This window comes from Nanorana parkeri, unplaced genomic scaffold (assembly GCF_000935625.1).
Source record: "Nanorana parkeri isolate BGI_ZX_2015 unplaced genomic scaffold, ASM93562v1 scaffold2711, whole genome shotgun sequence".
Lineage (NCBI taxonomy): Eukaryota > Metazoa > Chordata > Amphibia > Anura > Dicroglossidae > Nanorana > Nanorana parkeri.
Genome location: NW_017308979.1, coordinates 80,780 through 107,855, shown reverse-complemented (window position 1 = coordinate 107,855; position 27,076 = coordinate 80,780). Strand labels below are relative to the sequence as shown.

The 27,076-nt window shown below is 48.4% G+C and overlaps 1 protein-coding gene across 1 annotated transcript in view; it reads right to left on the bottom strand.

Annotated features, from left to right (window-relative positions):
* Positions 1–6,983: 6,983 nt before the first annotated feature.
* Positions 6,984–27,076, bottom strand: part of EXTL3 (exostosin like glycosyltransferase 3) — a 71,847-nt gene continuing 51,754 nt past the window's right edge. Inside the window, exons 3-5 of the mRNA XM_018574069.1 lie at positions 12,256–12,400; positions 9,337–9,465; positions 6,984–7,211 (exon numbers count right to left, since the gene is read on the bottom strand). Of these exons, the coding sequence (XP_018429571.1) occupies positions 7,002–7,211; positions 9,337–9,465; positions 12,256–12,400 (484 nt within the window). The 3' untranslated portion in view covers positions 6,984–7,001. The remainder of the gene's footprint in view (positions 7,212–9,336; positions 9,466–12,255; positions 12,401–27,076) is intronic.

The window sequence follows — 27,076 nt, the reverse complement described above, 5'->3', positions numbered from 1 at the left end:
AACCCCTCCCCCCCCCCCCCCCCCGAGTCCCATCTACCCGATGGACAGACGATGTTCATATTGAATTGTCCTTTAAGAGGATCCATAAACCTGTGTAAATGGCCCACGTGTACAGAACCGGCTCGATGTATTTAGATTTATTTTTATCTCAAGATGTCATCTGAGTGTTTTATATTAAATATCTTCATTCTTAATAACAACTAACTTTTAATTTCTGGCAGCAATTCTATATCTAACATTACCAAAATGTTTTTTCCTTTGATTACCGTAAAGATTATAATAGCTGCGCAGTTATCAATGTGAAGTCGCTGTGCCGGGTCATGGGTTCAATTACCTTACTGGGGAAGCTGTGCCCAAGCAGAGGGCACAAGACTAGATGCCGGAATTGTCTGTGGTCTCCCTGTAGCTGACCTCATCCCCATGGCTGACTTACCTACCATGCCTTGACGCTGTGGGGGGACGGCCATCTTGGTAGAGGCAGGGCTTTGCTTCCTCATGTCTTGGGAGGCGGCTCTGACACCGGTAAACAGACATAATCCATATTCATTACAGATCTGAATGCATGGATCCTAAGGGGGAACTCGGGGGGGGGGGGGGGAAGAGATGTGGGACTTCCGCCCTTTCTTTTTTGGAAAACCCAACATCAAAGCCGAGCCCCCGTGATTCCAGGAAATGAAATGTTTGGCTGGGAAGCTTCCTGGCCAATCAGCATTGAGTCGGCCAATCAGCATGGAGCCGGCTTCCCGGGCCGGTCAGGAAGCCGGATCCAATATCGGAAGGGACAACGTATTACCCTAGGGCAGTGATGGCGAACCTCGGCACTCCAGCTGTTTTGGAACTCCAAGTCCCATGATATAAATAAATCATTGTCTTCTACATGTCAGCCCTGAAGATGTGGGAGGCCTTTCGCCCGAAACGCGTTGGTTATACTCGTATCTCATATTTCTTATTAATATTGAAAACAAATGACTCAGCTAAACAAACGTTTGCTCCAGGAGGGGCTCCCGGCCAACACTTGCAGGAACCGATGGATGAGCAGCCGGGGACCAGAACTAGCTACACACACCTCACGGGGTCTACCTCTAAAGAAAGCTCTATCTGTCCCCAAAAAAGGGTATAAAATTCATTTCAGTACAGCGCTGCATGACGGAATAAATGTCAGTCAAAGTACCGCAGCGCTGAATACTGAAAAATGGCCGGGATGGGAAGGGGGTTTAACACCGCGGATGTCAACTGGTTAAAGGAGAAACCACCTTTTCATAGTTACATCAAAACAAATTGACTTCACACGTTTATCAGACTCCGAGCGCTCCTCCATGGTGGAAAACTCATAGAGCACGCCAATACCCTGGGGATGGACCCGGATAAAGAAGGACAATAAAGCATCCGTCAACCGGGGCAGCTGAGCAAAGCACTTATTTCTGTGATAGGACACCATAAGGCAGCCGATATCGGAGACAATTCATTTTTTTTTTACTGCCAATAAGAGATCTACACCAGGTGGAGCTACTGCGCGTGCCCATGGATTCCTTGCCGAATTCTCTAACTATTGCCACTGCGACTGCGCGCCTATCGGCTCATCGGATTCTATAACCCGGTACAGAGTTGTATTTGTCCTAAGGTACAGAAGCCGATAGCCGTGCAGTGCCGAGTCTGGTTATAGGAGCAGACAGGCGCAGTGGCAATAGTGAGAGAATTCGGCAAGGATTCCACGGCCATGCGCAGTAGCTCCATCTGGTGTAGATCTCCTACTGGCAGTCACCGGATGTGAGCAGTGGTGACTGTGGCTATCGGATTCTATAACCGATATATAAAAAATGTTATTTGTCCTAAGGTACAGAAGCCGATAGCCGCGCAGTGCCGAGTCTGGTTATACCGTGTTTCCCCGAAAGTAAGACATCCCCCGAAAATAAGACCTAGCGCTATCTTCGGGGATATCTGTAATATAAGACCTACCCCGAAAATAAGACCTAGTTCGGTGGTAGGTCTTATATTACAGACATCCCCGAAGATAGCGCTAGGTCTTACTTCCGGGGTAGCTGTGAAGACCGGCCGCAGCTCCCTCCCGCCCCCTCGCCCGTCCACCTACCCGCACGCTGTTGCTCTCTGGATGACGACATCAGAGCGGAGAGGCAGCTCCCTCCCGCCCCCTACCCGACACGCCCCCCCTCCAGCAGCACGCATGCCCGCCCCCTCGTCTCCTTAGTTCCGAGCGGAGAGGCAGCTCCCTCCCGCCCCCCTGCCAGACACGCCCCCCCGGCCGCACGCATGCCCGCCCACCTGTTTGTGGCTCCCTGGACGGCAGAGGACAGCTGCAGCCAGGTAAGACATCCCCCGAAAATAAGACCTAGTGTCTTATTTCGTGCAAAAAAAAAAATAAGACACTGTCTTATTTTCGGGGAAACACGGTAGAATTCGACGGCGCCGAGGCAATAGTTAGAGATCTCGACAAGGATTCTATGAGCACACGCTGTAGCTCCATCTGGTGTAGATCTCCTACTGGCAGCCACCGGATGTGACGTCACCAGTCGGGGAACTTGACAAGTTGGACATTTCGATAGAACACCGGAAATTATCTAGAAGTGTTTGTAGATTGTCATCACTAAACATTCCTAGGAGGCGCCTCAGATGTTGTTTTGAAGATCTGGGTGAAGTTCCTCTTCGACGTGTCTACTTATCACCCCGATATCTAAGTGGTTGTTGGCCCAAATGACACCGAACATAGAACAGGCGGCTTCATAGCCAAGTAAATGCAGGTTCACCAATCACAAGATCTGTGCTTGATATTCGAACTTTCACATAGTTATTGAGGAACAGGATCCGGTGCTCATTAGCATATCATTTGCATTTTCACTTCACAGCTCAGCCTGTGCTCCAGTAAATCTTCAATACCCAATTCCAGAAGATAAAAGCAGACACCAAGATTTCACATGGACCTTCACTTAGCTTCCAGATCCCCTCCACCCCCCAGGGAGCCCCCATACTCCTTAGCTTCCAGATACCCCAGGGAGCCCCCATACTTCTTAGCTTTCAGATACCCCAGGGAGCCCCCATACTCCTTAGCTTCCAAATACCCCAGGGAGCCCCCATACTCCTTAGCTTCCAGATACCCCAGGGAGCCCCCATACTCCTTAGCTTCCAGAAACCCCAGGGAGCCCCCATACTCAGCTTTCAGATACCCCAGGGAGCCCCCATACTCCTTATCTTCCAGATACACCCCCACCCCCAGGGAGCCCTATACTCCTTAGCTTTCAGATACCCCAGGGAGCCCCCATACTCAGCTTCCAGATAGCCCAGGGAGCCCCCATAATCCTTAGCTTCCAGATACCCCCATACCCCTTAGCTTCCAGATACACCAGGGAGCCCCCATACTCCTTAGCTTCCAGGGAGCCCCCATACTCCTTAGCTTCCAGATACCCCAGGGAGCCCCCATACTCCTTAGCTTCCAGATACCCCAGGGAGCTCCATACTCCTTAGCTTCCAGATACACCAGGGAGCTCCCATACTCCTTAGCTTCCAGATACACCAGCGAGCCCCCATACTCAGCTTCCAGATACCCCAGGGAGCCCCCATACTCCTTAGCTTCCAGATACACCAGGGAGCTCCCATACTCCTTAGCTTCCAGATACCCCAGGGAGCTCCATACTCCTTAGCTTCCAGATACACCAGGGAGCTCCCATACTCCTTAGCTTCCAGATACCCCAGGGAGCTCCATACTCCTTAGCTTCCAGATACACCAGGGAGCTCCCATACTCCTTAGCTTCCAGATACCCCAGGGAGCTCCATACTCCTTAGCTTCCAGATACACCAGGGAGCTCCCATACTCCTTAGCTTCCAGATACCCCAGGGAGCCCCCATACTCCTTAGCTTCCAGATACTCCAAAAAGTTGCCGTGTTAGTTTTGGTTTCTTGCTTCGCCGATCTTTTAGTGAGAGACGCAGCCAGGTCAGGGACATTCAGGGGTTGGATACATTGTAGAAAAGGCTTTTGCTGACTTGTGTAGTTGCGGACGCTGTGGAGCGATCCATCCTCAAAGTTTACAGCAAAAAAAAAAAAAACAAACATCCTAAAACTGAAGTGTAATGTACGCATACTGTTGTGTGAAAAAGTAAGTACACCCTCTCTGAATTCCACGGACATCATCATCTGGTCCTTAGCAGGTCTTAAAATTAAGTAAATACCTCCGATGAACAACAACCCCACCACAGGACACATCACATACACCGCCTCATTATTTATTTTACAAAGCCAAAATGCAGAAGTCACGTGTGGAAAAACTAAGTACACCCCCCTTACTGCTTCCACAGGAATTAAGAAACATAAGGGTGTACTTTCTTTGTCACACAACTGTACAATCCCCCCAATCCATTAATATGCAATTAAAACTTTACAATCGAATCATTTAGTTTTCCACAAATAGCTTTTTTTGAGAGCAAGTGACCTCATCACCAAAGTCTGACGGTCTTTTGCCCAAGTCTGGTCGGAGGTGCTGGCTGCTTCTGGTGAACACCACAGCACCCTGCCTTGGATCCTCTTTCAAGAGCTTTATATGAAAGAACACATCCCCCAGCATTGTTTTAGACGTGCCTGCTCCTAGCTACAGGCCACTGGGTGCTGCAGACTTCAGCTGTGCAATCTGCTGATCAGCTGCTTCAGCACACACACCTAAAAGGATGCCAGCGAGATGGGTGTGGAAGGCGGGCAATGGCAGTACGGATCAGGAGGAGGGGGATGATGAATGACGGAGGTCGTTCACACAGGAAATGAAGGAGGGCTCAGGATAGCTGCTGCAGCTTCAGAGGTGACACTGCGGAGCTGCGAGTTTGTTGTCGCCGGATGCACCGATACCGGGATTTCAGTGTATAGTAGGAGTACCGGAAGTCCCATTCAAGAAGCCAGGCGGTGTGTAAAGACTCGCCACCCGGCTTCCCGATTAGCAGGGAAGCCGTCCCCATGCTTGGTGACAAGAAAACATGGAGCCGGCTTCCTGATTGGCCAACTTCCGACCAATCAGGAAGGCGGACAGCGTGTTATTACAAGTGACGAGGGAGCATGGAGGCGGTTTCCCTGGCCAATCGAGAAGCCGGGCAGAGTGTGATGACGTGCTGCCCGGCTTCCTGATACAGGAAGTATTGTGCTAGGCATCGGAGCATTTGGGCGAGTACTCACCTAGGTACTCGCTTACTCCCGTTTCCTCCTACACTCCAAAGACACGCTGGAAGGTAAATTGGCCCTTCTATGTATGTATGTATATGTGAGATGGGGCCCTTAGACTGTAAGCTCCTTGAGGGTAGGGACTGATGTGAATGTGCACAATGTAAAGTGCTGCGTAAATTGTTGGCGCTCTATAAATACCTGTAATAATAATAGTCGCTGCAGTAAGTAGAACGCCCCGGCAACGGGTGGACATGTTTTGTGTTCTACCCTGGCTTTAGCAGCCCACCCCCGCCCTCAGCTCTTGATTGAGGTGTGCCTGGAATGGAGGACACGACAGGGGCCACCTCACGGATCCCGCCTCCCGATGCAGCGACGTCACAGACATTTATAGAAAAGGTTTTTCTCCCCCGTCCAGTTTTTTTTATTCATGTTTTGGGTGATTTCTTTGTACATTGATGATCCTAAAAATTCAGCTTTAAAAAAAATTGTAAACATTGTGAAAGTTCGTAGCCTGGCCACCGTTCCGCTCCGAGGATCAATCTCTCAGGAATTAGTGTTCGGTAACTTACTTTTTTTGTTGTTGTTGCCATGGAAACAGAATTATTCGCCTATAATCAACAGTTTTTATTCAATCTTCTCGTGTTGACCATAATTAAAAAAAACAAAATAATTTTTTACCACAGGTTGTAGACTACATCACTAAACCTATCAAATGGATCGATGGTCTATACCAGCGGTTCTCAACCTTTCCAGGGCCGGGACCCCTTGGTAACATTTGCCAAGTTGTGGTGACCCCCAACCGTAAAATGTAGGGATGCGCCAATACTAGTATCTGTGTAGGCTCTCAGGAGGCTGGTGGGACTCTCTGGTGGCATCCAGTGCGGCCTCTGTGGGACCAGACTGGAGGCACGGGTGGGTGGGACCAGATTGGAGGCACGGTGGGTGGGACTGGAGCGGCCTCTGTGGTGCCCAGTGCGGCCTCTGGTGCCCAAGCACTCACCTCCCCTCACTCCTGCCTGCTCCCCCTCTCTCTGATCCTCTCCGGCCGCTGCAGCGCCCTCTAGGAGAACTGACACTGCTGCGCTAGGAGGCGGCTGAGGAGCCTATTACCTAGAGCAGCACATGGCACGTGGGGACCCCCCTCAACTGTGGGTCGCGCCCCACAGGTTGAGAACCCCTGGTCTATACTCTTTTTATAAACACTTCGTCTTCCGAGGCCGGGATATTTAAATTCCGCTCATTTTCCTTAGAATTCCAAAAAGAGGATCTCGTGATATATTATTATGTCTAAAGTCTATGACTGTAAACAGTTATCACATAGTTCGTCATGATCACCACACGAGAGAGATTCTCCGACCTTCAGCTCCTCTCACGAATAATTAAATCCGGCGCACGTCGATCGTTCCCAAGTCTCCGGATTGGCCGATTAGAAAAAAAGAAACAAAAAAACTTTAATCAATTCATCCGACGACGTTCTCGCCGTTTAGGACCATCGTATCTCAATGTCCAGCTTGGTGGAAGAAAACCTTTCTACGCGTCTGGAGGTCCCACCAAACCAAACGTCTCAGTCAACGTGCGTCCTATGAAGCAGGTAAAAGTGTCACCACGCAAATGTAAAATATCTGTACGGTCATTAAAAAAAAAAAAAGATTTCCCCCTTGGCCAATTAAAAGGATAAAGTTCCGCGGGAGAAATAATTTTTGTACAGAGAACGCCGAGTTCTTCTATAATACAGAATTTCCTATAGCCAAGTTCATCATTGTTTAAGACTGGAGAGAACAGTTCGGGCGACGTCCGAGTAGCGGGACGCGAGGAAGACCCCGCGCTGTTGGGACTTCAGTGCGTTATATGAACTTGAAACATTTTGTTTTGTCGTGAGGAAGCCGAGTCTTGAAGAGAACGGAGTCCACCCTGAACTGGGTGTAGAGGAGCGGCATGTATCCGTACACCTTGACGAAGAAGTTGATGCACTTGTGTCGCTCGTGGAAGTGCGAGTCGTCGTGGGAGAGAGCCTGGGGGCAGCCGGGGCAACGGAAGGTCCAGCGAGAGGTCACCTGCATAGGGGGGGAAAACAGGCGGCTTAAATTAATAACGGCTCTCAAAAGTCTTATACAATGTAAAGGAGATTTAAAAGGAGAACTATGGGGGGTCAGTGTTTTTCCCCATAGTTCTCCTAAGGGTCAGGGGAGGACACAAACTAACGTCCTCCCGTCACCCACAGATCAGTATACCGCGAGCTACAGCTACATACTGAGACAGCCGCAGCCGGGACAGATCCCGACATCACTGTCTGGATCCAACCAGCTGCGTGAGTGACAGCTGGCTCTGCCTATCTAGAAGCAGAGCCAGCTGTACCCGCCCCCCTCCCCCGTCCGTTCCGCCAGTCAGCGCTGGAGGATCGGAGCGGGGATGGGGGGAACCCTGCAGGGAGCCGTGAGTGACAGTCACGGCTCTCTGCAGGGACAGGATCGAGAAGTGAGCGAGCGCCGCTATGCGTTCCCTCACTTCCCGATCTACTGAGCCGACCTGTGACAGTTTCATTGCCACACGTCGCCCCGAACTATGAGGATGAGTGGAAATCACACCCCTCATAGTTCTCCTTTAAAGGAATTGTCCGCCTCTTGCAAAAAAAACTAAACAAAAAAACACAGCAGCAGTGATCTCATTATCAATGTGCAATGATTATGTTTTGCAAGGAAGCCCACAGAGCACAGAACCCATGATCAGCGAGTTCTGAGTGTAATGCAGAGGCTCCTTCAAAAGGTATTTTGCCCCCTCCTGGGGTTCCTCCCTACTATATCCTGTGGTGATGTAGTGGCAGCGGCATGCAGCGAGGACACATATCTGATGCACAGATTCTGCCACAGGTTGTAGCGCTGCAGGACAGCAAAGACACGAGGGCACGGGTGGTGGGACCAGCGAGTATAGACACTTGTGTTTTTACAGGTTGTTTGTTTTAAAGTGACACTAACCTCAGGAGTTAAATCTTAAAAGACCATTCAAGCACCTTAACTATTAACAATAATGGGGGGATTTATGAAAACTGGAGCAGATTTGCATGGCAACCAACCAGCTTCTCTCTCTCATTTTCAAATCATAACTGAGCAAACTGAGGAGAGATGCTGATTGGTTGCCATGCACAGCTGCTCCAGTTTTCATAAATTTCCCCCAATGTATCTTATTTGTGTATCACTCGGCTGTAGATCCTCCAATCATCTCTGACACTGTCCTTCCTTCTGGAGGGGGGCTACTTGTGTTCCCCATGGCCCCCGTGGGTGTTTTAAAGTAGTCACCGCTCCAAGCTCCCCCCTCCCCGGGATGGACTACAAGCTCAATACACATCTGTAAACTCAACAGGATTGTTTTTTAGTTTACCGATTCCTCCCGGAAGTGTCCCAGCAGCTTAGATTCCCCTCACAGCAGGCATTAAGCAAGCAAGCTCTTTTTTTGTGCTGGAATTGTGGAATTTAGGAACCAATTAGTCCATAGCGCATGCAGCTACAGGACAGCGAGGGTTTCATTTAAAGCAGATTTCCAACTTGGTGAGAATCTGTGTAGCCTCGCCGCAGGTTCAGTTTACGCTGAGAATGCCCGGCCGGTGTGTTCAATATGGCTCAGGAGATTGCCATCGCACTACCCCAGGTGTTTTTTTAGGTGACATTCTTTCCCCATTGAGAAATTCTTTTGATCCGGAGACAGGAAGTGGGCGGCAATCTCCCAAAGAGAAACACAGGAAACAATAACAAAGAAACAAAAACGTTACAGAGGTTGCAGCCCTTTCCTGTTACATGGAGTGCAGGTGAGACCTCACAGGTAGACCTTTGGTGAGGTGACGGGTTCTCATAAAGAGACCAACGCCACGGACAACAGATTAATGGGACCCCCCTCTCCCTCCTCCCCCCATGAAGGAAAGTAATGATGCAGCAGTTTGGAGTTTAGTGCATATTATATTGCTGCTCTCAGGAGCGTGCAGGAGGAATAATATCCATGGACGATGCCACCGTTGCCCATTATTCCCGGCTCAGACCTGGACAGGTGCCCGGCATCCGCTCTTTAAGTCGATCACAAAGTACCTAAAGACTTCAGGGACCTCTAAGCAGGCCGCTCTCCCTCAGTGCACACTACTCGCCTGGCAGAAATAGCGCAGTGATGGCGTGCGAGGAGTGATGGCGGACTCACCTTGATGGGAGGTTTACGGGTGATGTGGGAGACCAGGAAGTTCATGGCGATATCTTCACAGTTGATATACTCGTCCACCATGTCCCGGATTGCCTGCGGCATCACGTAGGAATATAAATAGGCATAATACTGGAGGGGAGAGAACACACAACACATCAGTGAGCGCTCTGCCAAGATTTATCATTGGTCATGCTTCACAGAACGCAACAGGTGCTCTTTGCCGTAGACTGATTCTGGTACTATGACGTCCACATGCACCTCCACCATCACTTATTCATCCACAACATGCAAGATGTACAGTAAGCCGAGGTTCACATCCGAGCTTCTTCAAGCATTTTTGGAGGGTTTTTGTTAATGCGTGTTTATGTATGTTTTCCCGCTTGGGGAACTCTGCCATCAAAGGCAGACAACTTCCTGTTATAGGCAGACAACACTCTGTCCCTGTCTCCCTCCTGCGTTGTCATCCTGTCACACATACTTCTGGGGGGAGACTACAAGGGGGTCATTTAACATATTAAGCAGGCATGGTCCACTGTTGTCACCATCAGGAAACCCTCCCTAATGCCAGGCAGCCCTCGCTGCAGTGCATGTAGGCAGGAAGCGACCGTCGATTGGCTGTGGTGCTACCCATCAGATCGGCAGCCCAGTAACGCTAGTGCTATTTGCAAGGCATAGCTTAGCGTTGTCAGCCTGCAACAGGGAGTGCTGTTGTTGGAAGGTTCTGTGTATAGTGGTGGTGGTACTGTATGTAGTGAGAGAAGATGCTAAATTTAGACATACTGAGATATAGGGGGTTATTCACCAAGGAGCCGAAGGGCTGCTGTACGGGCTATTCACTATATCTCTGAAAAGGCGGCCGAGCAGCTCAGCCGAGCCGAAGGCATATGCTTTCCCTCGACTGAGCCGAAGTGACACCTGAAGCTCGGCGGCCATCGGCTATTCACTTACTGCCGTTCGGCCCCGGAGCTTCGGCTCAGCCGATTCAGATGTTGGATTGCCTGAGTCGAAGTCCTTCTGCACTTCTGCTCAGCCAAACATGCAGAACATGTGCGACTGACTGAAGTGCAGCCGAAGGCAGCCGGTGTGCGGCTGAAATCAGCCGTACTGAGCCGGAGTGAATTGTCCGAACGTTGTTCGTCTCACTTCGCTTCGGCTCGGTTATTCACTCGGCTGCCTTTGGCAGCTTTGCGAATAACCCCCATAGATTCTGGGTTTCCGTACACTTGTAAACAACAACTGTATGCAGTAGGTGTACGGCTCTATTTAGATTTATGGGCATTCAGTGTGCAGTGCCAGAGATTTCTGCACCAAGGACAAACACTGGAGGAAGCCGTCATGGAGAGCTATGCAAGCACCCGAGTAAGGGGAGGGATCTCTAGATTAGATTATGCAACTAGGAAGGATGGGCCGGGGATCAGTGGCGTCACAAGGGGGGTGAGCGGGAAGGCACCACACGGTCATTTTAGTGTCACCCCCTCGTAAGTAGGGCACCCGGTTATGGCCAGAGAGCCCAACAACAACACCAGGGAGGGGGGGGTCAAACCCCCCCCCCCCTTTGCTGACGCCATCACTAAGATAGCCACCGGCAGTGAAGTACATCAGCGCGCAGGCGTGATGACGTCGCACCATGGACATGTTAACACGCACCTTGGTGCCACCGCTGGCATAGATTCTTTATTTATTTTTTTGGTGTATGTGTTGAAGTTGTATTTTAGGAAGTCATTGTCTAGTAGACTAGTGTGCATTTACATGGTTTTGTTTAGGGATGCAACGATACCAAGTACAGTACTCGGTACAAGTACCGATACTTTTCCAGCTCCAAGACTAGACTAGAGAAAAATGTAAAAGTTAGGAGGCCGCTGTCATCTGTAAGGACCACACGAAGCTCTCGGGATTTGTACATCTCTGTTTTATTGTATGATTTGTTTTTATGAATATATATTCGGGATGCATCAATACCAGTTTTACGAGTACGAGTACGGATACATTTGTGTTTGTCATGTGACAGTTTTTCTAAAACAATACAGACTAATGATTTCAGGACAGAGGTGGAGTGAGAGAGCCCCGTCCCAGCTGCAACGCTGGAAGTTCTTGTGAAAATGCCAAGTATCGGCGCTGGAACTCGAAAAGTATCGGCGCATCCCTAGTCCTGTTCCTATGCACGGTACACTTGCTGTGACCAGGGTGTTGCAGGGAAGGCGCTGGGATTAGACTACCCTGTTTCCCCCAAAAATAAGACTTAGTTTTGGGAATTGCTAAAATATAAGACCTACCCCGAAAATAAGACCTAGTTGTGACCGATCCCAGGGCCGGTGGTGGCATAAGTGGGAACTTGAAGAGCCGCGAGAGAGAATCAGCGGTGCCAACGAAGCCGGCGCTAGAGGAAGCGAGGCGGCAGCGGAGGGAGCAGAGCCGCATAAGCCGATGTTTCCTCTGCAGCGCCGCCTCCTGTCACAGGCGGAGTCATACCAAATGCACTCCGCCTGTGAGGAATCCATAGTGAAAGCGCGCTTCGCTCATTCCGGCCAGCGATTGGTTACAAAATTGCTCTTGGAAAGGTACGGCGCCCCTGATTGCCCCGATCACACTATTCTTAACTTTGCCATTTTGGATTATTTCATTTGGATTTGCATTAACTTTGGATTGTTGTACATAAAAAAAAAAAAAAGACCTACCCCCGAAAATAGGACCTAGTGTGTTTTTTTTTGAGCCAAAAAAATATAAAAGACAGTGTCTTATTTTCGGGGAAACACGGTAGTGACACCATAAAAATCTGTCGAGGCACCAAACGTCTAAACTAATAACTGGGATTCTGGATACAAAATATCCGCGGGGGCATGAAGTGGTTAAAATGAATAGTTTATAAGGATGAAAGCAGCAGTTCCCCTCATGCAGAGAGAGGCATAAGGATAGTTTTACCTTGTGGAAGAAGGCCGCTCCCGTCAGCACCATGGACAGCTCACAGGAATAGTTGGAGTTGTACAGCCAGGACTGGTGAGGGATGTCCCAGGCATGATAACGTCCAGGAAAGCCAACAATGCGGTCCCGCGCTTCCCTCCACACCCTGCAACACAAAGGACGACATACAATAAAACTTCCGCTTTTCTGCTTTGGTTACAGTGTCATGTCTTCTAAACCAGCTGCTGGCGAGACTTGCACAGCAACAGAATAGGAGAAATACTATCAAGTCTCCAGTTAATAGCCAGACTATACAGTTTACTAGGGATGCACCGATACCGGTTTTTTGCGGTATCGAGTACCGATATTTAGATTTCGTTAATAGCCGATACCGGTACTTCCGGTAGCATAGAGCTGTCTTCCCGGGCAAACAGGGAGCCAGGCGGCGTGTCATTACCCACTGCCCACCTTCTTGATTGCAGGGGAAGCCGACTACATTCTGTTTGGCCGGCTGGATGCCGATTGGCCGGGAAGCCGGCTTCCCAGCCAATCGGCATGGAGGCCGGCCAAAAAGATCTGACAAATATGGCGACACGACCCCCACCCTGCAGGCACCTCATTCCCCTCACATAGATCCTTAGCAGCAGTCATAACGGTACCAGTCCCTCGGCCAGCTGGGCAGACACCGCTCTCCGTGATCTGCCCACGTCTCCTGTGTACAGTGCCCGCGTGATCGGCCCTCAGCCTGCTACTGCGCAGACTGCCCAGCGCTCTCATTCCCTAAAATGTATAGTTCAGATTTGCAGACTCTCCAGCAAGCATAGACGTGGTTTACTTTCCTAGGCGAAAGGCTGCAGCATGAAAATCTCAGTTGTATCGTTCACCGCTTATGGTTACACCGACTATAGACCTCCACCTACAAAGGGAAGCACAGCCGCAGGAAGCAGAGACTGCGTATGCAATAAAGAAACATGTCTGCCCCATGAAGACATTTCATTACTATTATTATACGGGATTTATATAGCGCCACCAGTCTGCACAGCGCTTTACAACATAAAGGGATACAGTACAGATACAATGCAATACAAGAGGGTTAGGAGGAGGGTCCTGATCCTGAGAGCTTACAATCTATAAGAGTTTTATGGGTGAACAGAGTAGGAGATAGTCAGACAGGTTGGGGCAGGGAGTTCCTGAGGATGGGAGAGGATCTGGGGAAGTCCCAGAAGCGAGGGTCAGAGGAGGTGAAAAGGGAGCTAGAGAGCATGAGGTGTTGGGAGGAATTTTGAGGATGGTTTGAATTATATTTTGAGACTAGTGGGGTGGAAGTCACTTAGGGCAGAGTTGTGGCATTGTATGTTCGTATGTTTAACTATTTTTGGGGGCGAGGGGATGGAAGCCAGTGGAAGGATTGGCAGAGAGGGGCGGGGGATGGAAGTAATTGGAGGGATTGGCAGAGAGGGGCAGGGAGATGGAAGTCATTGGAGGGATTGGCAGAGGGGGGGATGGAAGCCAGTGTAGGGATTGGCAGAGGGGGGCGGAGGATGGAAGCCAGTGCAGGGATTGGCAGAGAGGGGCAGAGGATGGAACCAGTGGGTGGATTGGCAATGAGGAGCGGGGATGGAAGCCAGTGGAGGGATTGGCAATGAGGAGCGGGGATGGAAGTCAGTGGAGGGATTGGCAATGAGGAGCGGGGATGGAAGCCAGTGTAGGGATTGGCAGAGAGGGGCACGGGATGGAAGCCAGTGGAGGGATTGGCAGAGGGGGGCGGGAGTTGGAAGCCAGGGGAGGGATTGGCAGAGAGGGGCAGCAGAAACTGGTTGGTGAGATAGATGAGTCTGGCAGCAGCATTCATGATGGATTAAAGGGGAGGGTAGACTGTGTAGAGGTAGACCAATGAGAAGGATTTGTTTTATACATATCAGTCTGGGAGATTTAGCTGCTTTTAGTTATTGTTTATTTATAGCTTTATTTTATTAGAGTAGCGATGATTTAGGAATGCACTCTATGACTAAAAGTTTGTGGACACCTGACCATTACACTTATATGAGTTGGTTGGACTTCCCATTCCAAATCCACGTTCATTATTATAGAGTTACCCCCTCCATATTAGATATTGGGCAAAGAAGGAGCTTTGAAGCCAGTGGAGGGATTGGCAGAGAGGGGCAGGGGATGGAAGCCAGTGGAGGGATTGGCAAGAAGCACTTCTCATTCATAATGAGTGCTCGCCAATTGTGAGCGAAATTCAAAATGCAGAGCGCAGGGCTGCGCTACACGGCAGTACTGATAGTACACCGACACCGGCCATGGGGAAGGAGCAGTCGCCCAAAAGGTAAGCATAGCAAGGCCGGGAGGAGAGGGGGGTAATTCAATTTTCCCAAATTCACTACCTTTTTAAAACAATACCACACTAGTGTCTTTGACAACCCAGTCAATATATATATATACATACAGTATATGACCAAGGTTTTCTGCATGTGACAATACCTCCAACATGTACAGCTAGTTAACCCCTGCACTGCCAGCTCACAGTTTCTGCATGTGGATGAAATGAAGGGCGGGTGTACTGGAGGCTGTCGGAGAGCGGCGGCTGACTGGAAGAGCGCTCAATATTAAACCACACCGCCTTTCTTCCATTTAGAATATCATTACCGAGTTGTTTTATGGAGATGAGGAATCATGAATTTGCGAGCAGGTCATTAGCTAGCAGGGCATAATTAAACGAGTCTTTGGCGGTGCCCGAGGGAGTCTGAACGCGAAGGCGCGTCACGCTTTCCCTCCAACAATTAGCACTCCATGATATCTCCGCACAGGTCCGGATGCTATTTCTGGGCAGACAATGAGCACTTAGCGGATCATCTATCACTCCGGTCCGCCACCGGCCGGAACACACGAAACTGACGACGCAGAGCGCTCTCCGTGAAGAGGCCTATTTATTAAAGGGCGAAGTCACTTATAAAAGATCTTCGCGGCCTCTTCTCTGCCGGCTCTTCTGTACGAAATGATTCTCATTGTGGAACGCGCATTCATTTCACGCAGACGTTATCGCGGTCGGAAACTTCTCGGCACGCCGAGCTTCATGCAGTTCTGTGTTTTCAATAGGTTTTCCACTGAATACATTGTTACTGAAAGGTTTAGTGAGAGTGAACAGAGTGACATCAGAGCGTTCCCACACTCCACCCGGACTTCCAATTCCCAGAAACGATTACTCTGGCTGCCATTAGTGTCTCTGTACGCTTTATTGGTACGCAACAAGCTTTATTTATTACAGGTATTTGTATACCGTCGACAATTTATGCCGCACTTTACATACGTACATTCACATCAGTTCATGTCGAGCATTAAATTGCGCGCGCCCGTGCAATGGCGAATAACTATGGCGCTCAAAAATGTTCCATAGGCAACGCTTTGAAAAAGCCTTTACCGCTCGTCAGTTTAGAGCCAACAGTGATTTATGGCCCCAGATTTATTGTTCTCGCTCAGCATGTGTGGCTCACGTACACGTACACGCCGTACGCACGCATTTCAATTCACATGCAGATGGCGGATTGGTTTTATTTATTTTTTTACTCTTTTGTGACTTACATATTTTTTTTTTAAATTAACTTTATTGCCATCACACAGGGGATTACAAGCCCCCTATGTGATGGCGTTTGGAGGTAACAGGTTCTCTTTATGGAGACATCAGCGGTCTATTAGACCAATACAGGGGATCAAGCACAGCATTGTGTCCGATCGCCTGTGTAGTCAGCACTTCAGGCGACTGACAGCTGTGACCACAGTGCTTCCTGCCCCACTGATCACACAGCAGATCGGGGAATGGACATTGTCCTGCCTGCTCCTGCAGTAATACAGACGCACAGAACTGTAAACCTATCAGACTTTTCTGAAGCAGAGAGACTCATATATAGGTAAATGTCCCCGTATGGGTCTCGTCTCTTTTACAGAAGGTCTCCAGTGCTAGGATGCTCTAGGACAGGGGCGCACCACAATTTTTCGTCTGGAGATCTACTTTTCAAATGACGAACTCAATGAGATCTACCCACGAAAAAACAAATGCATTCAGGGGTGGGAGGGGGTGTGGCGGTGCACTGACGTCAATGGCACCAAAACCACGCCCCCTGCCCGCAGTGCGCTCGCCCGCACCTGGAACACAGGTACATTAGTGCCTGCGTTCCGGTCCAGTTGCAATCTGCAAAAATGCTGCAAGCACTATTTTTGCAGATCGCACTGGACTGAACGCAGGCACTAATATGCTTGCATTCCCTGCGTTCTAGAGGCCGAACACTGTGGAACGCAGACTCTGTGGTGTGAACCGGCCCTCTCTCTTGGCTGCCTTCTCTCCCTCTCCTCGCTCTCTAACCTGTTTCCATCTGCTGTCTCTTCTCTTCACTTTCTCTGCTGTCTCTCCCCCGTGTCTTTTTTTAACTCCACTGCAGCAGCTTCTCAGGTCTCCTATCGTGCATCCTGTCCTCCCGCGGTGCTCGTGTGGCCGACATTGCACACGGGGAGAGTTGTCCCGCCCCTTCCCGTCTGCAGCGGCTGACACATTCAGACGGCAGGCGCACCGCGGGAGAACAGGACACAGCCGATCACGATCTACCAGTGTATGCTTTGCGATCGACCTCATAGGCACCCCTGCTCTAGGACCTCCTGGCTTCAGCTCCGCTTGCTGCACAGCTCAGAGGTCGTAGGCTTTCCACAGGTCCCTCTTATTCCTGATTCCCACGCGGCTCTAAGGTCCAGCTGAGAATTGGTGCAGGAAGAATCTGCAGATTATTGCTGCAGAAGTCGCAGGTGGTTCCGGACAGCTGCAGCCACTCATCATGTACAGAGGACAGGCTGACATCAGACACTACTTTCCTCCCGGTGTTCAGAAGAAGATGGAGCGATTACCTTTGGCTAGAGACAGAATATGGCCCCTTGACACAAGCTATTTGCTTCATCTGAAGCGTCGACATCGCTTCCTTCTAGTTACATAGCTACATAGTTACATAGTATTTGGGATTGAATAAAGACATACGTCCATCAAGTCCAACCCATAATCAAGTCCAACCCATAATCAAGTCCAACCCATAATCAAGTCCAACCCTAGTGTTCGGAAGATCTGAACATGCCGCAGGTTTAAAACCAAAATGCTCTTTTATGAATCAGACTAGAGTGCAATCATCACAAAGGACTAGGCATAGGAGGGGGCGGGGACGACGGGTTTACATGCAATCATGGGAGATTTAGGCAGTAGATGGGATTTCATCCGGGAACTGGCTACGCTGTGTGAGGTACATGAAACCGCAATGAAGAATCTTGGGGAATGAGTCATTTGTGAGGCTGAGCGCGGTCCAGGCAGGGGGGCTCTTTAAGCAGAAAATCAGCGATGACAAAGTAGGGTGTTGGAGGATGAGAACGCAGAGAGTGCGCCCGGCTCCCCTGGAATTCATTAAAATGTAGCGCCGCATTACAATGGAGCCAACAACTTCCAAGCTCGTGCTAATTATGTAAATTAAGTTTCCCCACAATTCTAATGAAAACATGAATTATTAATCCGACGCACCACCGAGACTTCCAGCAATACGAGGAGGAGGTCTCCGGTGCAATTAAAGTGCAGTGATCCGGAGAACAGAGCTCCCGAATTTCCTTTCCTGGATCCAATTACTAATACTTATATCCAATACTACAAACCCCCCATCCCCCCCCCGTCCGGGACAATTACGGTTTATCTGTTTATTAAGGCTGATGTAAAGCGGGATTAGCAAAACGTACAAGTTTCCTACCAAAGTGACAACCCAGCAAACCCAGCCACCAATACAAAAATCCCCAGAACTCTATCCAGCAAGTCGGCACAAAAGAAACCCACACGTTTATAAAGCGATCGGGCGTTTCAACAGACGCCCGAACGCTTGTATGTAAACAGCCAGCGATGGCTGTTTACAGTGCAGGCTGAATTCCCGCTCGTGCCTGCCGCCTAGCAGCGGGCACGAGCGGGAGGGGATGGGACGTTTAAAAACGCCCACCCGCACTCAAGAAGCCGCTGTCCGGCCGTTTAATTACAACGGCCGGACAGCAGGTGGTTAAAATAAGCTTTGATTGTATTATCAGAGACAACTCTAGAATGCATGGTATGCAAAAAAAAAAAAAATACCTGTTGATTCTGCCAGAAATCCACTCAGCTCATAACTTCCTGTGATTTCTGCCTCTTTTGGACTATCATCAGTTACGAAGTTTTCATCTATCTCTGCAAACTATAGAAACCCTCCCCTCTAGCTTATGAAGATGAGATGGGGGAAAGTTTTTGTAGTCCGGTCCTAGGGTGGCAATGCTGCTTCTTAACATTACAGTGAGTGAGTGTGGTCAGCCTAGGAAAGCGTGTAATTGGCCGGATCACGCAGATGCAAATAAAGGAAAAAAGAAAAACGAATGCAGCCACCACATCTAAGAACTGGTAAGATGCAATAAATAACGTTTTTGTTGAGGTCAGATACGTCTCAAGGCCCCGTTCCCACCAGACGCGCGGATTTGGCCGCGCTGAGCCGCCGACATGAACGATCCTATACATTGCCACGGGGACCATTCATGCGACCGCGCAATCCGAACTGCCTGCCACCCGAAATGATCCCCGACCATTTTTTTTCCACGCCGATTTCCACATAGATTTCAATGGAGCCGCGCTGATCCGCGCCGTTTTGGGCATTTTTAATTGCGTTTCAGCACTGAAACGCAATAAAAAAAACACCCAAAATTGCCCTTACGAAATTCGAGCAGAAACTGCGCTGATCTGCAACCACCCTGGTGTGACCGCCGGGGCCTCAGACACGGAAAGACACCGACACACAATATGGCGCGTTGCTCTGGGCGGCGTGGAACAATCGCACACAATAAACCTCCTCTAATGAAGCCGCAACAACTGGCACAGAGCTCTAGAAAAAACACAGCCCGGGGGTAGAGATTTCACAACACTCCTCGCTTTGTTCATCACTCCCACACACACGTCTCTGGCAACAATCCTTCCCGGCTGATATTAGAGTGTATGGATCCGCCAAGACAAAATGTCAATCATAAAAACAAATAGAACAATGTGTCTCTTGATCAATAAAACTTACTTTGGACATTCTATAAGGGTTTGTTCTCACCAATTACGGTGCGTTCCAGAGTGGCAGCTGCTGGAACGCACCACAACCGCTCACAAAACTTCCCCCTGTGTTGTGGGGCGGTGCATTTAAGTCAATGGCATCGCAGCCACCATTTATTTGTAGTAGTTATGGGGAATTTACTGTTTATTATTATTATGAAACATTATACATAACATTACAGTTGTTGACATTTTGTTTTTGCAGGTCTGTGCTCTTCTCAAAGTATCACCCAACCGTCCTCTTAATTCCTCCCAAGACCTCCCTCATCACCTCCAGGACGTCTCCAGAGTCTCTCCCATCCCCTGCAACTCCCTACCCCCAATCTGTCCTCCTATCTCCTACTCCATCTGTCTTTAGGGGATACCAGAAAACTCATCTCTCCAGGAAAGCCCATCTCCCCTCCACCTAACAACTGAACTTTTACTTCCTCCATCAACACACCTCTTCATCGTTATAACCATTTGAATCCCTTGCACCTCCCTTTTAGATTGTAAGCCCTCAGGATCAGGGCCCCCTAACACTGTTGTCTTGAGCTGCATTGTAACTGTACAGCAAACTCCTGGCGCTATATAAATCCTGTATAATAACAATACATACATTGTATCCAACATTTGCTCACTATTGCTGTATTGCGGCAGTCACAAGATTTCATATTTTTCACACATTTTATAACCTCAGAGGATCGCACGGCCCCAATCATCCAATGTTCAGCGTGCACATGTGTTCATTCCAAAGTCCATTTCATGTCTGGTAAGATAGTGGCTGGCTCTGACAAGCTGCACTTTTCTATCTCGACCAGTAGAGGGCGGAAGGGATTCTTGTAAAAACTCTCCATCATATAAAAGAAGAATCCTCGTGTCCTTTCTATAAACAATACCTCCCGATGGCAGGCAGAGTACGTCCGCCCCCCCCGATGGCAGGCAGAGTACATCCCCCCCCGAGGGCAGGACAGTCCCATGCGATTAACACACTACCAGACAATCTCACCTAACGTGCGCTCTGGTGTGGGAGGTGCATTGCATTGCCATTCTTTTGAATGGCACCCCAAATGCATCTCCCACCCACATTTATTTTGCTCGCAACAGAACCTGCGGTACCGCCATGCCGTGCGTTCCATTGCAGTGCGACTCGGGTCGTGACTTAATGACTAAGGACAAATGTGGGTCCTGAGGTTACACAGGTTGAGAACCACTGTTATAAAGTACTAGAGTATTAATACTCCACTCATTTGCATTTGTTTGGCCTTGTAACTCATTTGGGAAAGGTTCAGAAGATTCTAGTAGTTAAGTTGCAACATGAGACGGAAAGGAACCGCATTCCCCAATATAACGAGTGCTCCTTCAATGGCCCCCTATCTTGCGTCTCAGCCCCCCTGGTGGGGACATCTCCCTGCTGCCTGTCCTTATACAACTCTCACATTCCTTCCAATAGTCATTAAACCCTCATGGAGGGGGCTGTGTGACGATGCTCATCTATGCCATGCATGTTATTTGGTGCGCCCTGCATCCTCCAATACAACAGGTGCTCTCCCCCCCCCCCCCTGATCTTGCCTTGTATCTCGGCCCCTCTGGTGGGGACATCTCCCAGCTGCCTCCCCTTATCACCTCTGGTACCTGAAGGCCGATTTCTGACACGAGTAACCCTGGAACAGTCTGCAGGACGGTATCTGAGGGATGGTATTTCTTGCTCATTATTTGGCAGGTCTGTATAACCCGGAGGTATAAATGGCAGCCGGCAGACATTCATCGTCAGACCCGCCCGGCCTCCAGGAAGAACTGAATGTGGATCATTTATACAGAGGAAGGAACACTGAGCTCCTCATTAATATAATAGAATGGTCTGTACCAGCACACTTCATTCTCTCTGTTCCTGTTATGGAACGGCTGATCCGTGTACCCGATTCATTGTATCCATTAATTTTTATTATGGAAACAAAATACTTCTCAGGAGGGGTTTGGAGGCTTTTATGAAACTTTAAATCTGAATTCTCGCCTTCCCTTCAGTTGTAGCGGCTCCTCTTCCTCTGATGTCACTGCACACTGGAAGCTCCTCACAATGTGCATTAGAAGCTGCAGCAAGTCAGAGAGAGCTCCGCCTCATTTCCTGGCTGGAGTACACCGTGCATCCTCTAGCTCTTTCCTCCCCAGCCTGACTGCACCTGGCCCCTTCTTTGGATTTCAGTTCTTAGCATCACATGTTGGTGTTTACTAGGGTGCTGCGTAGGCAAGCAACACCTAATCCTCCATACTGAGTCCCGCCCATCAAGGCATTTTGATATTTGCACAAGAGCAGGCTCACTGCTTGCATCAGGGCATTGGGAGCAGTGCGGAGGCGGGTGCTGTGACATTTACAGCAAGCTACGGACAGCCCCCTGCCGGCCCCTCCCACCAGCCTGTTTACATCACGCTATAGACAGCCCCCTGCTGGCCCCTCCCACCAGCCTGTTTACATCAAGCTATGGACACCCCCTGCCAGCCCCTCCCTCCATCTGTTTACATCAAGCTATAGACAACCCCCTGCCAGCTCCTCCCACCAGCCTGTTTACATCAAGCTATAGACAGCCCCCTGCTGGCCCCTCCCACCAGCCTGTTTACATCAAGCTATGGACACCCCCTGCCAGCCCCTCCCTCCATCTGTTTACATCAAGCTATAGACAACCCCCTGCCAGCTCCTCCCACCAGCCTGTTTACATCAAGCTATAGACAGCCCCCTGCTGGCCCCTCCCACCAGCCTGTTTACATCAAGCTATGGACAGCCCCCTGCGGGCCCCTCCCACCAGCCTGTTTAAATCAAGCTATGGACAGCCCCTGCCGGCTCCTCCCACCAGCCATGATCTGCCTGCATTGCATAAAGAAGAATCAGAGAACCAGTGATGATGTTACTGCATCTAAAATAAAGAAATTAAAATTAAGGTTTTTTTTTTTGCTTTTTTTATTTCATTGGCATGTTGATGAAGAGGGAGGAACGCACAAATGTGCCAAATTCAAACCAAAATAGAATCCTGCGGGGAAAACACCGTGTGATCCATCTAAGTGTAAGGAGGTCGAGGGGGGGTGGTGGGGGTTTGAATGTGACACTAAATATGGGTGTAACATGACATGTGGTCACAAAGGTGGACTGCGCTTTTAAAGCAGAAGTGTAACCCCAACCTCACAGTGGGTGTGCGAGCTACTGAAGGACAATGAGGCTGGATGCATCACAAATACATAGTTCTAGTGTTCCGGATCTCATAGTGAGACATTCACCATTCTGCAGTGTGAATCCCGGCCTATGACAGTGCGTCACATATGCAGGTTACCGCAGCCTTCCATGCCTGCCTCCCATAGGGAGTAATGACACTTTGTAGGGATCCAATTCCTGAACAAGCTCCGGGACACCGACGTACAAGTGATAGAACTAAGGGAGAAGTTGCCAAAATGCTGCTGACAAGTAGGGCTGCAACAACTAATCGACATAATCGATGATTGAAAAAGTTGTCAACTTTTTCAATCATCGATTAATCGGCTTCTGGTTAGTCGGCCCTGTTCACGGCTCCACACACGCTGCGTGCCGCACCTCCTCCACGCGCTCGCCGCTGCCAGACCCGCATCTACGCTCCACACGCCGCACCTCCTCCCCGCCTCCCGCTAACCGCCCTCCCACATCCACGATCGGCACAGGGACAAGGGGAGAAATTGTAGTCCTCGATAGCCGGTGCCATTCTGCATTCATTGCTGTATAATTTTACACTTTCCATTTCACTATATTGCACACCACCCCTTTTTTTTTTCTCCTATTTACTTCCACCGCTCCAAGCTTGCTCCAAGCTTGCTCCTGTGATGGACTGCAATCTCAATACAAACTAGTAGTCCCATCACTGGAGCCATTTTTTAAAATGTATTTTATTTTTTATCCGATTAATCGAACTCAATAATCGGCTAACTAATCGATTTTGAAAATAATCGTTACCTGCAGCTCTGCTGAAAGATTACAAAAAGGGGGGAGACAATACTGATATTTTCGATGTTGATTTCCTGCCCCCCCCCTCCCCCCCCTGCTATGTGGTTCCCCTATATCATCACAGGACCAAGTACTGACTTGAACATCGCTGGCTGAAGAGCCTATAAAAAAAATGGGTGTGGGGTACAGCAAACTCTGCACCACGAGTCACATTCTGCATATCAACCCCCAAAATCAAACACAACGATGTAATAACACTCTCAGCAATTTATGATCACAGCCCATTCATAACACTGTGTGCATGTCAATGGGCCCTTATTATAAAAACACACTGGAGCAGACAGAATCTGGACAGAAAACAGCTGTGCATGACACCCAATCAGCTTCTATCTTTCATTTTCAAATCTTAAATGAACAAACTGAACAGAGAAGCTGATTGGTTGCCGTGCACAGCTGTTCCGGATTTTGTCTGCTCCAGTTTTGATAAATTCCCCCCCACTATACTCGATGGGAATCAGCCACATAGGAAAGAATGGGACTTCTACCTGAGAAGGGTTCCCATGCAGTACAATTCAGGTGTTTTACCAACAAGTGTGAACAGACCCGAAAAGTCATTTGGCAAAAGACATAAGATACAACGGAAGCCACAAATCCTAGAACCAACTTGTGACAGGATAACTCATTGGGGCAAAGTGCCAACAGCCCCGAGGGAAGGACTCGTCTGTCAGTGAGCTTTCACAGGTCCATCCTTCACATGGAATTTACTTGGCACATATACCGGAACATTGCTTCCACTTCCGGCTCAGATAGTGCTGAGATCAGATCGGACGCGGTCTATGACCGGACCATAGTGGCTGATGTGACCGACTTCACCATGACAAGGGAATGGTCCAAAGAGGAACATGAATGGTGTAGTTGGGGGAAAGTGCTCAGTTACTAAAAACGGTCAATGCTCAACAAGATCTTTGATGTGCAAAAACAAAAGTAGTGAATGAGCATTGAGAAAAACGACCCGCTGATCACATGACTGGATCTAAAATAATGTATATCTTGAAAAAACAAAGGTTTTATTTAAAAATGGAAATAGCAAAAAGTTGCGCTGGGAAGGAAAACCGGGTGTCGATAATTACCAACTGCAGCAATGTGCAATCAAAACCTCAGTAAAATCTATAATATGCTGCGCTTGGTATGTGAAGTGAAGAAATAATTAGCTGCATAGCCTGTATGACAGCTGTGAACCATATATTAGTGACAATGATGTGAGAAACGAGGCCAATACTATCCTTTGTCTTTGACGCGTTTCGTCGTAATCGACTTTTTCAAAAGGCTTTTGAAAAAGTTTCTCACACATCATTGTGTCCATACGGCAGAGAGTTCTACCATTGAAAACGTTTTTACCCTTTGAATCTTGTAAGTGCGGTATTTACTTTGTTTATAATAAATGTTTTAATTGCTGCACTTAGTAGTTTTTCCCTTCCTTTCTTCGTTTAATAACTCTCCCCCGGTCATCTGGACAACCCCTGGTGGACGGATATCACATCTACCCGATACATGAGGGGTTAACCGGAGGTGAAGGAAGAATCACAGCTTCACCTGACCTTTCGGATCCAGAGTAAAGAAATGAACGAGAGAAAATAACCAGAAGGAATCGGAGAAGAACCCTTCCCAAAAGTCACTTCCTCAGTGGATCCCAGGATAAAATCAGGACAGATAAGTACTACTATCCCTCACAAACTATTGCTCGCTAGTCGGGGCGACATAGACGATTGGTCAATTGACTTTTTCCGACATTAAGACTGACCCACGTGAGGATTTCCTGATGGTCACAGGACACATTAAGGATTTGCTGTTGTTTTTCCCACTGATTGGAATTAAGCTGGGTGGTATAAGAGAAAAGCCCCCTCTCATTTGGTGTTGTCATACTTGATTGTTTTCCAATGTTTGTTTGTTTATGTGATCGTCTTATATTATTACAGTCTCAAGCTTATAAGCCATATAGAAGACAAGTTTATACTAGAATTGTCCCAAACTACCATTTTTTCACCTCCAGAAGATTAGGGGGAACAGCACTTAGTCACATTTGTTGCTATCAGTTATAATATTTTATCTATTTTTTATTTTAACCAGAGAAGATTTGCACAGTACGAGTACACACAGATTTTTCGGAATTTATAGAAGGATTTAATGTATTATTTATTAAGCTCACAATATAAGAGAACATATGTAAACAGCCCACGGTCACTTACTAATATATGGTTCACAGCTGTCATACAGGCTATGCAGCTAATTATTTCTTCACTTCACATACCAAGCGCAGCATATTATAGATTTTACTTTATTTAAAAATGATCTTAACATGTTGATGAGAGGGGGGGGAAGGAACCAATATAGGCAAAATGTAGGCACATAAACCCCTTAGTGACCATTGACCCCCACTGGCACCGGGCCCATTTAAACAGACTCCCGGCGGCTAAAGACGCCGGGACTCTGTGTTTACAATAAAAGGGATCAGGCGACATCCCCGCCGTGTTTTCCGGGCTCCGTTGCCCCTCCTACAGGCCTGGGACCGGCTTCTCTGGTGTCGGCGGGAAGCTGGGGAGATCATCAGCGAACCTCCGCTCGCGGATCCCCCCTCCCCGTACCATGGGACCGGGAGCGATGTAGATTACATCACTTCCGGTCCCTGAGCGGTCATTGCTGGGCTCCTGAAGCCTGCGATCTGCACTTCAATAGCTTATTTCAAGTGTAAAGGTGACACTAGGGGTCTTTTGGACCCCCAGTATCACCTTCAAGAGGACCTGTCACTGCCAATATGCGATCACATGGGGGGCTGCCAATTAAAGTTAAAAAAAGTTTTTAAAATTAATATTAAATTAAATAAATGTAAAAATAATGTAACATTTTTTTTTTAAAGTCCCCCCCGAGCACAGACGTCTTCACATAAACACGTGTCGGGTGCGCCTACGTATGAAAACAGCACGCGCACGCCGGAGTGAGAGAAATAATTCTAGGGCCAATATTTATGCGTATCTCTAAACTGATGACCTGTGGGGGGCTTTTAAAGCGTCATCTATGGACTTTTTGGGCTACTGAATTTTGTCACAGTTTCACAGACGCACACAATTTTTAACCTGGGCATGTTGGGTATCCGTTTTACTTGTTGTCACCTCATCTTTTATATTTTACAAAAAAATATAAAAGTATATTTTATTATTATTTTTGTTATTATGTTCTATTGACAAAACCTAATAAATTCATTGTTAAAAAAAAAAAAGTATATTTTATTGTGTTTTGGGGCATTTAAGGGCATTTTTCACTACATTGTGGGGTTTGATAATACATTGCATTAATATCGTGCAACATAAAACATTTAAACTGCCGCCATTTTATTCTACAGGGTCTTGGCTTTCAGAAAATATATAATCTTTGGGGGTTTTAAGTAATTTTCAGGCCTAAAATGTGGATTATATCATGGGTAGTACAAAAAACTAAAAAAAGGCCTCGGTCACTAATGGGTTAAACTCCAGCTTTAACGTTAGTGACAGGCTGCAGCATGTGTCAGTTTTGTTATTTGGGGGGGAGAATGATGGCAGTCATGTCAAGCGTGCTCAGGAGGTAAAGATCCTGCCATCAACACATTTCCTGTCCTGGGGTGACAACACTCACTCACTGTACTGTATCTATGGAGAAGCAGTGTTGTCACCCTAGGCTGCTCCTATTTGGGCTACAAACACCTCATCCTTTGTATTACATAGAAAGGGGGGGGGGGGGATGTGGAG